Source organism: Rhinopithecus roxellana, chromosome 8 (assembly GCF_007565055.1).
Source record: "Rhinopithecus roxellana isolate Shanxi Qingling chromosome 8, ASM756505v1, whole genome shotgun sequence".
NCBI lineage: Eukaryota > Metazoa > Chordata > Mammalia > Primates > Cercopithecidae > Rhinopithecus > Rhinopithecus roxellana.
In genome coordinates, this window is record NC_044556.1 from 19,300,392 (window position 1) to 19,315,610 (window position 15,219).

Sequence of the window (15,219 nt, forward strand, 5' to 3'; positions counted from 1 at the left end):
ATCTTGAGTATCCACATCTTTCCATGTTCAACAGCCACAAAGGACACATTTTTAATATTGCAGATCATAAATTATTGCTGAGAATCCTGCATGGCATATAAGAAGCTATGATGCAGCAAATAAAGAGAAGGCTCTGAGATATAGGAAAGAAATATTTTTCAGAGACCCTTGACTATCATAAGAATTTTAACAAGTAGTTAAACCAAACTCATTAGGGAGGAAAAACACAAGTAGAGAAGGTGTGTGAGTACTAAATGCATGGCAGTCCAGGAGGAAGAGTGGACACAGCTCTTCATCTGACACACGTTTACTTAAAGAAAAGCCTTTTTTTCTTCTTCCACCTTCTCTGGAATTCATTCTCAGATGAGACTCTCTGGATAAATTACACCTGCATCTTGACAATGTGCCTTTAAAGGTGTCAGTATTACATGTTTACCTGCTAGGATGACATCAACTGGCAGAAAAAGAAAAAGTCAACCCATTTCTGTCCTTTAAAACAGAAGAGATTCAGGCACAATGAGCTGCTCCATGAAGATAAAAATATGTTTCTCCTTTCCTGTCCTCAGGTGCCCTCCCCTGCCACAGACACCAGTAATTTCTGTTACAGTAATGCAAATATGTGCCACACGGACCTGTCCCTATCAAACCCAAATAGAACAGGCCCTGTGACCACTCTATAGCACAAAGGTAGAACTTCACTCTCATGAATGTATTCTGAAGCCCTCATACCTGATTCTGGCCTCACCTTAAGAGTCATATGAGGCCCTTCATTAAAACAACATGGATGCTTCCACCCACAACAATAAACAGAAGCTGTGGGGAGGGCACAAGAGGTTTCTGCAAATTGACCATGTGATCCTAAGGAGAAGCCTGGGTTGATAACCACTAAGCTAAGCATTGCTTCTCAGGCTTTAACGAGTTTATAAATCACTTGGTAATTTTGGCCTCACTTTAGCCCCCTTGTCACAACCAAATACTTCTGGTACAAATAAGGACAACCCATCTCCATCCTAAAGTTTTATATTCTTTGCTGGCTCTTTAAAGTTTACAGACAAAACAGAAGGCAGCAATGTCTGAATAAGTCTGTATTTAAAAAGCAACATGTGTACACATGTACTAATGCAATGTTTATTAAGCAGGCACTATGTGCTCAAGGGTATGATACAGAGCACTGTGCTGGGCATAACACATTATGTGATTTAATTCTCATAACACCCTGGGAGCTGGTACTAAGGGTTTCATACTTTCCAGGATTTAGATAAAGGTCCCAGCATTTTTATTTCTTCTTCTATTTCTCGGTCATCAATTTTTTTTTTTTTAAATTGTGTAGAATAAAAGTCAAATACAGACAGATGAAAGAGATATAGAAGGAAGAGTTTAATGTAGTATACAGAAAATTTTATTCTATTCATATTTACTTTTTTGTGACTTATGGAACAACTACTGGATCTTCAGGAATAGAAAACAAGTTGCTAATTAGAATGTCTCTGCAAGCACTGGTTTTAATACAACAGTTAAAAACTAAGACTCTAAAATACATACTTTATTTTTCCCATTTATTTGCTTTTGGGTTTCAGGAAATTGTGAGCACCAGCTCTAGAAACTTACTAGGATTCATCAGCCAAAACTCTGATCTCTTTTAATCAGTTCTGTGAGGCAAGACTCCAAGGTAGGGTCAGAACTAAATAAAGTCTCCAAAAAGGGTGTCTCTGCGGCTGGTCGCGGTGGCTCAAGCCTGTAATCCCAGCACTTTGGGAGGCCAAGGCAGGCAGATCACGAGGTCAGGAGATCGAGACCATCCTGGCTAACAGGGTGAAACCCCGTCTCTACTAAAAATACAAAAAAATTAGCTGGGCGTGGTGGTGGATGCCTGTAGTCCCAGCTACTCGGGAGGCTGAGGCAGGAGAATGGCGTGAATCCAGGAGGCAGAGCTTGCAGTGAGCCGAGATCGCTCCACTGCACTCCAGCCTGGGCGACAGAGCGAGACTCTGTCTCAAAAAAAAAAAAAAAAAAGATGTGAATCTGAACAGGTCTGGGGCAGGGTGAGGATGCTATGTAGAATCCTGTTCTCTATGCCACTGGGGTACTTCCAGTTTTGTTTTTTCTAAGCTTAACTAAAAGAAACTTAAATCCAGAGCTTCTGCAATTTTAATCTTTTCTAGCCACTGCCCTGTCAACTTTATACTATATACTAATATGCAATTTAAACAAATCCCTTCAGGTGGTCTAGGGTAATTTTTTTTTTTTGTTTTGTTTTGAGATGCAGTCTCACTCTGTCGTCCAGGCTGGAGTGCACTGGTGCGATCTCGGCGCACTGCAACCTCTGCCTCCCAGGTTCCAGTGATTCTTCTGCCTCAGCCTCCCGATTAGCTAGAACTACAGATGCGTGCCACCATGCCTGGCTAATTTTTGTATTATTAGTAGAGATGGCGTTTCACCATATTGGCCAGGCTGGTCTCAAACTCCTGACCTCATGATTCGCCTGCCTCGGCCTCTCATGTGCTGGGGTTACAGGCATGAGCCACCGTGCTCAGCCCTTCTAGAGCAATTTTATTAGAAAATAAATACGTATACTTAACAAGGAAAAATAAATAGAAATTCTACTGCTGGGTGTGGTGGCTAACGCACGTAATACCAGCACTTTGGGAGGCCAAGGCGGGTGGATCGCAAGATCAGGAGTTCAAGATGAGCCTGACCAAGATGGTGAAACCCCATCTCTACTAAAAATACAAAAATTAGCCACACGTGATGGCAGGCACCTGTAATCCCAGCTACTCAGGAGGCAGAGGCAGTAGGATCACTTGAACCAGGGTGGCAAAGGTTGCAGTGAACTGAGATCACACTACTGTACTCCCTCTCAAAAATAAAAAAAAAAAAAAAGAAATTATAGTAACAGTTCTTCTGTTCATAAATATGCCCTCAGGTGTAGACCTCAGAAGTCACAACGATATAAAGAAAGTGGCCTAAATAAAGCCCAAGATTTTGGACACATGTATTTGTTGTACCAACCATATGATGCACAATTCAATTATTTATTCAGTTGCTAGTCTAGACTAAAAGTTTCTGGATTGTAGGAACCATGACTGCTTTATGTTTTTTTTAATGGCCATATGAAATGGAAGCTACTAGTTTTATCTATTTGGGTCTCCAAATCTCGTCCTTGTTTATCATCCAAGTACCAGGATATTGGAGAAACTCTCATCTAGGTATCAACTGAAGACACCTCTTGTATGAGGGGATGAACAAACACAGATGACTCATTTCTCTTACACTGAGACAGAAGCAGAATTAACCACTCTTGTCAGCCTGACATAATTCTGTACGGGACATCTCAAATGCCTCAAAAATGCCTCAAAGACACCTAGGTGATTTTGAGGGAATTCCCAGTGACCCTGGGCCAATGGCCCAGTGATAAGCCAGGCTGGAGAGACTCAGACTGATTCTAAATAGAAAATGGAACAGCCCTGGTGGAACTCCAGAACTTGGATCACCCGTTCTGATTTACTAGCTCTTGGGTAAGAGAAATAACAAAAATATTCTACTCCAGTATCACATTTTTTTTTTTTTTTTTTTGAGACGGAGTCTCGCTCTGTCACCCAGGCTGGAGTGCAGTGGCCGGATCTCAGCTCACTGCAAGCTCCGCCTCCCGGGTTCACGCCATTCTCCTGTCTCAGCCTCCCGAGTAGCTGGGACTACAGGCGCCGCCACCTCGCCCGGCTAGATTTTTGTGTTTTTTAGTAGAGACGGGGTTTCACTGTGTTAGCCAGGATGGTCTCGATCTCCTGACCTCATGATCCGCCCGTCTCGGCCTCCCAAAGTGCTGGGATTACAGGCTTGAGCCACCGCGCCCGGCCGAGACGGGGTTTCACAGTGTTCACCAGGATGGTCTCCATCTCCTGACCTCGTGATCCATCCGTCTCGGCCTCCCAAAGTGCTGGGATTACAGGCTTGAGCCACTGCGTCCGGCCTCCAGTATCACATTTTACAGGTAAATTTAGTTGCGGTTGTGGTCATGGCTCTGGATACTTTGTGGCCTTGATCTCTCACTACAGATTCTGCCATCAGATTCTATTTCCTCCTAGAGCCTCTCACATAACTGTAGCAGGTCAATGAAGATGTGAAAAATCTCAAATAGCCACACTCCCAAATGGGGGCTATAAGATGTCTGTGTTGACATCTCACAATGCAGAAAATGCCTTTTGTTAGTTGTCTGTACATTCCCTATCCAAAGTCTGGCCCTTTTGTTGTAAATCCCAGGCAGAGGTCAGACCTTATTTACAGATTCTAGGTAGGAGCAACTTGGCTCTGTATCCTTTGGTGTAGCAAGTGGAGTACAATTAAAGGAGAGATGTTAAGAAAAAGCTCACATTAGATATGAGATTGATCAAGTCAGCCAGAAAATATTCCCCTAAAAGCAATTTCTCTCTAAACACCCAAAGTACACAGCTACTCTCAGCATGAAAAACATGAGCATTATGAAGAAAGGGGGCAGATTTTCAGAAGAATTTTTATAAAGTTTCTTTTCCATCTCTGCTGCTCTCTCATCTCCTAGCCATTGAATGGGGGTTCTATATTTAAATACATCTGACAACTTCCAACAACACTTTTGATGAAGAAATAGAATCTGACTGAAACCCCGTCTCTACTAAAAAATACAAAAAACTAGCCGGGCGAGATGGCGGGCGCCTGTAGTCCCAGCTACTGGGGAGGCTGAGGCAGGAGAATGGCGTGAACCCAGGAGGCGGAGCTTGCAGTGAGCTGAGATCCCGCCACTGCACTCCAGCCTGGGCGACAGAGTGAGACTCCACCTCAAAAAAAAAAAAAAAAAAAAAAAAAGAAATAGAATCTGACTATGTTCATATAATGGAATATATTAGAGCTTACAACATAGCTAACTGAAGAGCTATGTTGGTGGTGTTTGGGTGGCCACATCACCTGTCTTTATTTGTCCTGTAATAGCAGAATTCCAATTTAGTGAAATAAAAGATACTAACATTGTGTTTACTCATAATTATCCCTATTGAATAAAGTAATAAGCATGTCAGACTAATACCTACTATAACAATTTGGTAAATTTCCTTTGGATATTAAATATAAATATCAATAATTTTAATGAACTAGTCATAATGTATGTAGCATTTTTAAAAACTGCAACTATACTTGAGTTAAAACACTTTAAATAACAATATTAAAATAACCATTTAAGTGATTCATTCAAAGTAATTATTGCGGCTTTATATTCATACTATTGTAGAAAATACTGTTTATGGCTCACGCCTATAATCCCAGCACTTTGGGAGGCTGAGGTGGGTAGATCACCTGAGGTCAGAAGTTCAAGATCAAGGTGGCCAACATGGTGAGACCTCATCCCTACTAAAAAATACAAAAACTTACCCAGGCATGGTGGTGCACGCTTGTAATCCCAGTCACTCGGGCTTCTGAGGCAGGAGAATTGCTTGAACTCGGGAGGCAGCGGATGCAGTGAGCCGAGATCATATCGCTGCACTCCGGCCTGGGCAACAGAGAGAGACTCTGTCTCAAAAAAAAGAAAATACTGTTTAATTTATATGAATGCAGGTTGTCTACAAACACTACACATAACTATGCTAATTGTTCTGAAGTAGTAAATAGAATGCAAGGTACAACTACAGACTCCACTGTTCAGTTTATACACTGAACTGTTCTTGCTTTTGCAGTATAAGTACTTCAGCCTGCAAATATTGGATAATTTCCTTGGATAATCAGGTTTCTGTCAAAGAAACTTAGTATCTCTTAGTCTTTTTTTTTTTTTTTTTTTTTTTTTTTGAGACGGAGTCTCGGGTCTCGCTCTGTCGCCCGGGGCTTGAGTGCAGTGGCCGGATTTCAGCTTACTGCAAGCTCCGCCTCCCGGGTTCACGCCATTCTCCTGCCTCAGCCTCCGGAGTAGCTGGGACTACAGGCGCCCAACACCTCGCCCCCACACCTCGCCCGGCTAGTTTTTTGTATTTTTTAGTAGAGACGGGGTTTCACCGTGTTAGCCAGGATGGCCTCGATCTCCTGACCTCGTGATCCCCCCGTCTCGGCCTCCCAAAGTGCTGGGATTACAGGCTTGAGCCACCGTGCCCGGCGTATCTTTTAGACTTTATCATTATGTATTGCTAAATTTCATTTTATCTTTGTGCTAAGCTTCTGTGTGCTCTTAAAATAAGCTTTTATCTAAACAAATCTGTGTCTACTTTTAAGGACTAAAAATGCAAAAAATAAACTTTTTGGGACCAAAAACAAAGCAAAAAATGTGATGTACTAGCTAAAGATAATCTGGAGTCAGAAAAAATGACAAAAGGTTTATTTAGCTGTTAATATGATTTACATATATTTCCAAAAAAAGCAGAGAAAATATTTACATATAATCTAAACCCTTAAGAGAGACGAGAGGCCGGGCGCGGTGGCTCAAGCCTGTAATCCCAGCACTTTGGGAGGCCGAGACGGGCGGATCATGAGGTCAGGAGATCGAGACCATCCTGGCTAATACAGTGAAACCCCGTCTCTACTAAAAAATACAAAAAAAAAACTAGCCGGGCGACGAGGTGGGCGCCTGTAGTCCCAGCTACTCGGGAGGCTGAGACAGGAGAATGGCGTGAACCCGGGAGGCGGAGCTTGCAGTGAGCTGAGATCCGGCCACTGCACTCCAGCCTGGGCGACAGAGCGAGACTCCGTCTCAAAAAAAAAAAAAAAAAAAAAAAGAGAGACGAGCAAAAAAATTTTTGGAACTTTTTAAAGAGTTTTTGAACCCTTGGACATCTGAATTTTGCACACTGTATGCACTTGAAAGAATGTTTACAGGGGAAAAAGCAGAAGAAAGAAAGATGTTATAAAAAATGAATGAGTGCACAAGACCAATGCAACAGAATAGAGAGCCCAAAATAGAGACCCTCTACAACCGCCAGATTTTTGACAAATCTGACAATAAGAATGTGGGAAGAATTCTCTATTTAATAAATGGTGCTGGAATAACTATCTAGCACTATGTAGAAGACAGAAACTGGACCCCTTTATCACACCATATACAAAAATCAAGATAAAGACTTAAATGTAAAACTTAAAATTACAAGAAGTCCTGCAAGATAACCTAAAAGATACCATTCTAGACACAGAAACTGGCAAAGACTTCATGATGAAGCTACCAAAAGCAATTGCAACAAAAGCAAAAATTGACAAATGGACCTATTTAGAGCTTCTTCACAGCAAAGGAAACTATCAACAGGGTAAACAGACAACCTACAGAAGAAAATATTTGCAAACTTTGCCTCTGACAGAGGTCTAATATTCAGAATTTATTAGAAACTTTAAAAAGTTTACAAGAAAAAAACCTCATTAAAAAGTAGGCAAAAAACATGAATAGATACTTTTCAAAAGAAGAGATACATGTGGCTAACAAGCATATGAAAAAAACCTGCTCATTGCTAATCATTAGAGAAATTAAAAGAGAAACCACAATGAGATCTCACATTACACCAGTCAGAATGGCTATTTTTAAAAAGTCAAAAAATAACAGATGCTGGCAAGGTTGCAGAGAAAAGGGAACAGAGGTAAGGGATGCTTATACTCTGCTGGTGGGAGTGTAAATTAGTTTAACAACTGTAAAAAGCAGTGTGGCAATTCTTCACAGAACTAGAAACAATTATCATTTGACCCAGGAACCTCCTAATTGGGTATATACCCAAAGAATTTTAAGTTATATTATAAAGACACATCCACATGCATGTTCATTGCAGCACTATTCACAATAGCAAAGACATGCACAGGTCATAAATACCTATCAATGGTAGAATGGATAAAGAAAATATGGTATGGTCAGATGCGGTGGCTCCTGCCTGTAATCCCAGCACTTTGGGAGGACGAGGCAAGTATACTGCCTGAGCTTAGAAGTTTGAGACCAGCCTGGACAACATGGCAAAATCTTGTCTCCACAGAAAATACAAACAGAAAAATTGGCCAGGTGTGGTAACACCCGTGTGTAGTCCCAGTTACTTGGGAGGATGAGGTAGGAGAGAATTGCTTGAGCCTGGGAAATTGAGGCTAAAGTAAGCCAATATCACACCACAGCACTCTAGCCTGGGCAATAAGTGAGACCCTGTCTCCAAAAATAAAATAAAAGACTTAGTAAAAACAAAATATGGTACATCATGGAGTACTCTGTGACCATTAAAAAAAAAGATCATGTCCTTTGCAATAACATTGATGAAGCTGGAGACCATTATTCTTAGAAAACAAATGCAGAGGCTGGGTGTGATGGCTCACGCCTGTAATCCCAGCACTTTGGAGGCCAAGGGGGATGGATCACCTGAGGTGCGGAGTTTGAGATCAGCCTGACCAACATGGAGAAACCCCGTCTCTACTAAAAATACAAAATTAGCCAGGGGTGGTGGCACACGCCTGTAATCCCAGCTACTCAGGAGGCTGAGGCAGGAGAATTGCTTGAACCTGGGAGGTGGAGGTTGTGGTGAGCTAAGATCGCACCATTGCACTCCAGCCTGGGCAACAAGAGCAAAACTCCGTCTCAAAATAATAATAATAATGCAGAAATAGAAAACCAAATGCATGTTATTGGCCGGGCGTGGTGGCTCAAGCCTGTAATCCCAGCACTTTGGGAGGCCGAGACGGGCGGATCACGAGGTCAGGAGATCGAGACCATCTTGGCTAACATGGTGAAACCCAGTCTCTACTAAAATATACAAAAAACTAGAGGTGGTGGGCGCCTGTAGTCCCAGCTACTTGGGAGGCTGAGGCAGGAGAATGGCGTGAACCTGGGAGGCGGAGCTTGCAGTGAGCTGAGATCGGGCCACTGCACTCCAGCCCGGGCCACAGAGCGAGACTCTGTCTCAAAAAAAAAAAGAAAACCAAATGCATGTTATTATTTATAAGAGCTAAATAACAACAACACATGAACACAAAGAGAACAACAGACACTGAGGCCTAGTTGAGGGTGGAGGGTGAGAGGACTAAGAGGATCAGAAAACAGACCTGTTTGGTACTATGGGTAGTATCTCAGTGACAAAATAATCTGCATGCCAAATCCCCATGACATAATCTTAGTTGTGTAACAAACGCACATGTGTACCCCAAACCAAAAATAAAAGCTAAAAGAAAAAAAAAATCCGTGGGTGGGAGAGAGTGCAATGTAGGTGAAAGGACTGATTTTTGGTACAGACAGTGGTCCCAGCGGGGCTGTACTCTGATTTCTGTGTGCATGCAGGCAGGTGAGATTATGAACAGCTGGTCCAAAATGCTAGGATAGTGGAGAAAACAGGTTGCTGCTGCAGATTCAGTGTGAGTGCGAATATGCTAGGAGACTTGTAGAGACTTGCGGATTCTTGGCAAGAAACACTAGGATCAAAAATGCCATTGTGAGGTTCCTGAGGGTAGTGCCGAGTCTTGGCAGGGGTGCGGACACGTCAATGTCTAGTGTGTGTGTTTGTGAGTGGGTGGGAATCCTGTGGTGGCAGCTGTGGGAAAAGGGAGTCTGTCATCAGAGCTACTTTCCGCTACATTTTCAATCATCTGTCACCCTGAGAGAAGACCTGGAATCACAGGACAATGAGCAGTGTGACAGCCTGCATACAACAAAGCATAGCCTCCCATTCCCAATCTCCCAACGTTTTATTCCAGGTCAGGCCTCCGTTATATCTTTTTTTCTGGCACCACATCTGTAGAGTTTGCTGAACATCAAACAATTCTCCAACACTAACTTATTGTCTCACATTTGAATTCTGACACCACCCACAGTCAGCACAGACCCTGATTCAGGGCTCCGTCCCACAACATTGTCCTCATGGCAGATGCCAGTCACAAACCCCAAGGGCCCATCTATGCTTCTGAGCTACTGTGTAAAACGTGGGGACTCCCATAACCTCCCTGAAGTTCAATAATTCGGTAGAGCAAGCTACTCACAGAACTCATCAAAACACTGTAGTTATCTTTACTGGTTTAATATATAAGATGCAGCCATGGAAAAGCCAAATGGAAGAAATGCACAGAACAAAGAAAAGAGGCCGGGTGCGGTGGCTCAAGCCTGTAATCCCAGCACTTTGGAAGGCCGAGGCGGGCGGATCACGAGGTCAGGAGATCGAGACCATCCTGGCTAACACGGTGAAACCCCGTCTCTACTAAAAAAATACAAAAAACTAGCCGGGCGAGGTGGCGGGCGCCTGTAGTCCCAGCTACTCGGGAGGCTGAGGCAGGAGAATGGCGTAAACCCGGGAGGCGGAGTTTGCAGTGAGCTGAGATCTGGCCACTGCACTCCAGCCTGGGTGACAGAGTGAGACTCCTTCTCAAAAAAAAAAAAAAAAAAAAAAAAAAAAACAAAGAAAAGAGATGGGGAAAGATGAAACACATAGATAATACTGGAAAATATTTGTGATTAATAAAATTCTCCATCCTTTGTGTGCTCCAGGAACAGTTTATGGTGCTCTCTTTTCTTACCTGTCACACAGCCAGACACACACTCTGTACGTTTTTTTCTCATTAAAAAAATCAGCTGAATTTGTTTTCAGTGGTCATAATGAAATATTTCTTTTCTTTGCTTTTTTTTTTTTTTTTTTTTTCCGAGCCGGATTCTCACTCTGTCGCCTAGGCTGGAGTACAGTGGCGCTATCCTGGGTCATTGCAACCGCTGCCTCCCAGGTTCAAGCAATTCTCCTCCCTCAGCTTCCCGAGTCGCTGGAATTACAGGTGCCTACCACCACACCCGGCTAAATTTTTGTTTTTCTTGGTGGTTTTTTTGAGATGGAGTTTTGTTCCTGTTGCCCAGGCTGTAGTACAATGGCGTGATGTTGGCTCACCACAATCTCCATTTCCTGGGTTAAAGCAATTCTCCTGCCTCAGCCTCCTGAGTAGCTGGGATTACAGGCATATGCCACCATACCTGGTTAATTTTTGCATTTTTAGTAGAGATGGGGTTTCACCATGTTGAGCAGGCGGGTCTTGAGCTCCTGACCTCAAGTGATCAACCCCCCTGGGCCTCCCAAAGTGCTGGGATTACAGGCATGAGCCACTACACCTGGCTAAGGTGCTTGCATTTTATACCTCCATAAGAAAAGCAAATATATCTACTTCTTTCAACAATATATTATTATTTATATTTTATTTATTTATTTATTTTTGAGACAGAGTCTTGCTCTGTTGCCCAGGCTGGAGTGCAGTGGTTGGATCTCGGCTCACTGCAAGCTCCACCTCCCGGGTTTACACCATTCTCCTGCCTCAGCCTCCCGAGTAGCTGGGACTACAGGCGCCCGCCACCGCACCCGGCTAGTTTTTTGTATTTTTTAGTGGAGACTGGGTTTCACCGTGTCAGCCAGGATGGTCTTGATCTCCTGACCTCGTGATCCGCCCCTCTCGGCCTCCCAAAGTGCTGGGATTACAGGCGTGAGCCACCGCACCCAGCCTATTTATATTTTATTATATTAAAAATAATGTATTAAAAAATTCATCATATGGGAACACTTCTAGAAGGTACCACGTTTCATCACATATAATTTAGCATTAAACTCAGAAATCAAGACAACAGGATATAGAACTGAGATATTCACTGTCACAAATTTACCCAGCAAAAGGAGGTACTGATGTTTTGACGAATCTATATAACTCATCAATTATCCACCAGATTTTCCTGTGGAAACATTTTCATTGTCTACAGCCAAAATAGAAGAGAGATTTTCCCTACTTTTTTCCCTTGGTAGCTAACATTCTCAAAGCTACGGCTTAGAATTCTGTTTGAAATCACTCAGCTATAAAAAACACATCTGAGAAAATTCCTAAACTCACTCTGGGAAAGAAAAAGATAAATGAGAATTATTAACAAATATATGATTAAATACTAATTTTTTGAAACTCATCTCTTTTATGTCCTTTGTAAATATTTTCTTACCTTTCAAGCCCTACTAATAAAATGCAAATTGCAGTTAAAAAATTGATGCAGCTGGGTGCAGGGGCTCACGCCAGTAATCCCAGCACTTTGGGAAGCCAAAGTAGGTGGATTGCTTAAGATCAGAAGTTTGAAATCGGCCGGTCCATCTCTACTAAAAACACAAAAACTAGACGGGCGCAGTGGTGGGCACCTGTAGTCCTAGCTACTCGGGAGGCCGAGGCATGAGGATCACTTGAACCCAGGAGCCAGAGGTTGCAGTGAGCTGAGATGGAGCCACTGCATTCCAGCCTGTGCCACAGAGACTGTTTCAAAACAAAAACAACAACAAAAACACCTCAGGTTAAAATAAGTGAACAAATCTTTTCAAGGTACAGAACCTATCACCCACCCCACCCTGTTCAGTTACATGCTCAATAACTACCCTCCCAGGAGACACTGCGCTATGCCCCAGTGAGTGCCCCACGTGCATTTTACTTTCTTAAGTTTTTACGCCATCTCACTGGGGTCAGTTTTTTTGTCTTTTGAAGTGTTTTTTCACAAATTTTTCACTACTTTTCTGCTGCCCATGCAAGAGAATCCAGGGGGCAGAATTTGTTTTCCCCTCAATACCAGCATCTGATTGGCTGACCAGCAATGTTGTCTCCAAGAAATGGAAGCTAGGTTGAGTGAAGATAATCTTCATGTCGCAAGGGGTTAGCTTTTCAAAAAGAAAAAAAAGTGCACCAGGATCTGTCTTTCAACCCCAAGGCTGCCACCTGCTCCCTTCAGAGGCTACACTCCATACTTCAGGTGGTCCCATGGCATAAAATGACCCAAGAGCTAATATTCACTAGACACTCTAACAGACTCTAACCAAGATGGTAGGTATCTTGGTTTATCCCCAGAAAGTACTAAAACCCAGGACCACTGAAGGTTGGCTGAGGACACATCATCCTATTAAGTTTCCAGAGGGTAATCTTGACCCAAAAACATTCGGTAAGTTCTCTGGAAAAATAAGACAAAGAGGCACAGAGAGTTTTTATAATACAGCATCAGGGGATTATTCTTTGCTTTCTTCTCATGGGAAATATTTACAAACAAAAAACATATTTTCAATAGCGTTATGCAATGCTTTTTAAAAAATGACTATTGGCCAGGCTCGGTGGCTCACGCCTGTAATCCCAGCACTTTGGGAGGCTGAGACAGGCAGATCACGAGGTCAAGAGACAGAGACCATCCTGACAAACAAGGTGAAACCCTATCTCTTCTAAAATTACAAAAATTATCTGGGCGTGGTGGCACGTGCCTATACTCCCAGCTACTCAGGAGGCTGGGGCAGGAGAATCGCTTGAACCCAAGAGGCAGACATTGCAGTGACATCGCCCCACTGCACTCCAGCATGGCGACAGAGCAAGACTCCGTCTCAAAAAAAAAAAAAAAAAAAAGATTAATTGAGGAACATGAGGTACACTTGAGGCCCTGCTTGGGACACGTGAAAAATGCCAGGGAAAATCAGTCCCTTGTGGGGTGTGAAAATAATTAGGCAATTAGAATGAGGAACCTCTTGTACCCAGATTCCTACTTCTAAGAAAAAAAATAAAAACTCAAGTGCATTTTTTGGTAAATTACTACATTAGGGGAAAAAAAATTCAGGCTTAAGCAACTATAAACTGCCAATTAAACTCTGATTACATAACCGAGAAATTTCCACCTCGATTGTGCAAATTTAAAAACTACCTAACTAGCCTGGGCGCGGTGGCTCACACCTGTAATCCCTGCACTTTGGGAGGCCGAGGCGGGTGGATCACGAGGTAGGAGAGCGAGACCATCCTGGCTAACACGGTGAAACACGTCTCAACTAAAAATACAAAAAATTAGCCTGGCGGCGGCAGGCGCCTGTAGTCCCAGCTACTTGGGAGGCTGAGGCAGGAGAATGGCGTGAACCCAGGAGGCGGAGCTTGCAGTAAGCTGAGATCAAGCGACTGCACTCAAACCTGGGCGACAGAGTGAGACTCAAAAAAAAAAAAAAAATAATAATAATAATAAAAATAAAAAAATAAAAACTACGTAAGTATACCTAACCAATTATTGAATTTGGTTTTCTTCATCATGCACCTTATGTCTTTCCTTCAAGCCCCTCCCATGGACCACAAACCACAAACTGTAGCTAGGTGCTCTACAATTCTTGAATCACTCTTTGATTAAATTATTTGATATTTTTGCGATGACTCCCCGCTCTTTTTTTTTTTTTTTTTTTTTTTTTTGGCAGAATCTAGCTCTGTCGCCCAGGCTGGAGTGCAGTGGCGCGATCTCAGCTCATGGCAACCTCCGCCTCCTGGGTTCAATCGATTTTCTCACCTCTGCCTCCAAAGTAGCTGGGACTACAGGCGTTTGCCATCACACCCAGCTAGTTTTTTTATTTTTACTAGACCTGGGGTTTCCCCATTTTGGCCATGCTTGTCTTGAACTCCTTACCTCAACTGATCCGCCCGCCTCGGCCTCCCAACGTGCTGGGATCACTGGCGTGACCCACCACTCCCGGTCCCATAAATTTTTAATAGGAGAAAAGAGAAACTGTGAACCCCACGAACCAAAGCTCTTCCCATTCATGAACCCGTACCCCGAGTCAGGATTCTCCCCTGACGACCCTCCCGTGGTCCCTAAACAATCTGGGAAAGACCGTGGGTGCAGAGCTGCCCGGAGAGGGCTCCAGCCCAGGGCACAGTCACTAAAGGAAAAGACAGGACGTCCCGGGGCCCCGCTGTCAACGCAGCCGCCATCTTATGGCTCAGGCGGAACTGGGCAACGAGAACTTGGAGCGCAGACTGCTGAGCTAACTGCCGGGAGGCCTAAATTCTTCCTCCCCAGTTCCAACCAGCCCCTCCCCGTCTCTCGGGATGTCGAACCCGCACTCACCATTTCTAGGCTTTCAGGGGGTCCCAGCGTCTTAGCTGTGGCTCTCCCAATACCTGCAGGTCACAGGGCCACCGAGGCTGGGCCTCTAGGAGCAGACGCCACAGAGCAGTGAAAACAACACCGGGAGCTCTGAGGGCAGCCAGAGACAATGGGCACGCCAAGGCCAGAAGCCGGAAGCCTTCCTGTTGGCTCCAGCTGCGTACCTGACTGGAGGATTTGCAGCCCAGCGTCCCTGATTGGATAATGCTTAAGGCCCCGCCCCCTCAGGTCCTAAGTGACAGAAGACGTGATGAGATGCTGGACTGAGTGAAGAGTGACAGTGTAAGCCTGCAGCCTTTTCTTTTTTTTCTTTTATTTATTTATTTTTTTGAGACAGAGTTTCACGCTTGTTGCCCAGGCTGGATTGCAATGGCGTGATC

At 43.6% G+C, this 15,219-nt stretch overlaps 1 protein-coding gene across 1 annotated transcript in view; it reads right to left on the reverse strand.

Annotated features, from left to right (window-relative positions):
- Positions 1-15,003, reverse strand: part of LOC104680668 (zinc finger protein 506) — a 30,923-nt gene extending 15,920 nt beyond the window's left edge. The window contains exon 1 of the mRNA XM_030934959.1: positions 14,801-15,003. Coding sequence (XP_030790819.1) covers positions 14,801-14,803 — 3 coding nt within the window. The 5' untranslated portion in view covers positions 14,804-15,003. The remainder of the gene's footprint in view (positions 1-14,800) is intronic.
- Between the last annotated feature and the right edge of the window lie 216 nt (positions 15,004-15,219).